The 340-nt window shown below is 65.0% G+C and overlaps 1 protein-coding gene across 1 annotated transcript in view; it reads left to right on the plus strand.

Moving 5' to 3' along the window:
* APC2 (APC2, WNT signaling pathway regulator) overlaps positions 1-340 on the plus strand; it is a gene marked incomplete at its 5' end in the record, with an annotated part of 9296 nt that continues 8956 nt past the window's right edge. The window contains 1 exon segment of the mRNA XM_017743820.1: positions 1-138. Coding sequence (XP_017599309.1) covers positions 1-138 — 138 coding nt within the window.

The raw sequence follows: 340 nt of genomic DNA on the forward strand, positions 1-340 counted from the left end.
GGGCAGCGGCAGTTGGAGGCGCAGCGCATCCGCTCGCTGATGGAGGAGCGCTTCGGGACGGCCGATGAGATGGTGCAGCGGGCACAGGTCGGGTTCTGCACCCCCAAACTCCCCCTGTCCCTCCCCTGGGGGGCCCCAGACTGATGGGCTCAACTCTGGGCACCCTCCAAGCAGCTCCAGGCACCCTACACCAGCTCTTTGCATCCTACACCAGCTGCTCACACCCTACACCAGCTCCTCACACCCCGGTCCTTGCACACTGAAACTCCTCCCTCCCATCTTTTTGTGGTTCTGTGGGTGTCCCAGACCTCTGCAGCTCCCTCTCTGCCCTCCCCCCCCC

This window comes from Corvus brachyrhynchos, unplaced genomic scaffold (assembly GCF_000691975.1).
Source record: "Corvus brachyrhynchos isolate BGI_N302 unplaced genomic scaffold, ASM69197v1 scaffold219, whole genome shotgun sequence".
NCBI classification, from domain to species: Eukaryota; Metazoa; Chordata; class Aves; order Passeriformes; family Corvidae; genus Corvus; species Corvus brachyrhynchos.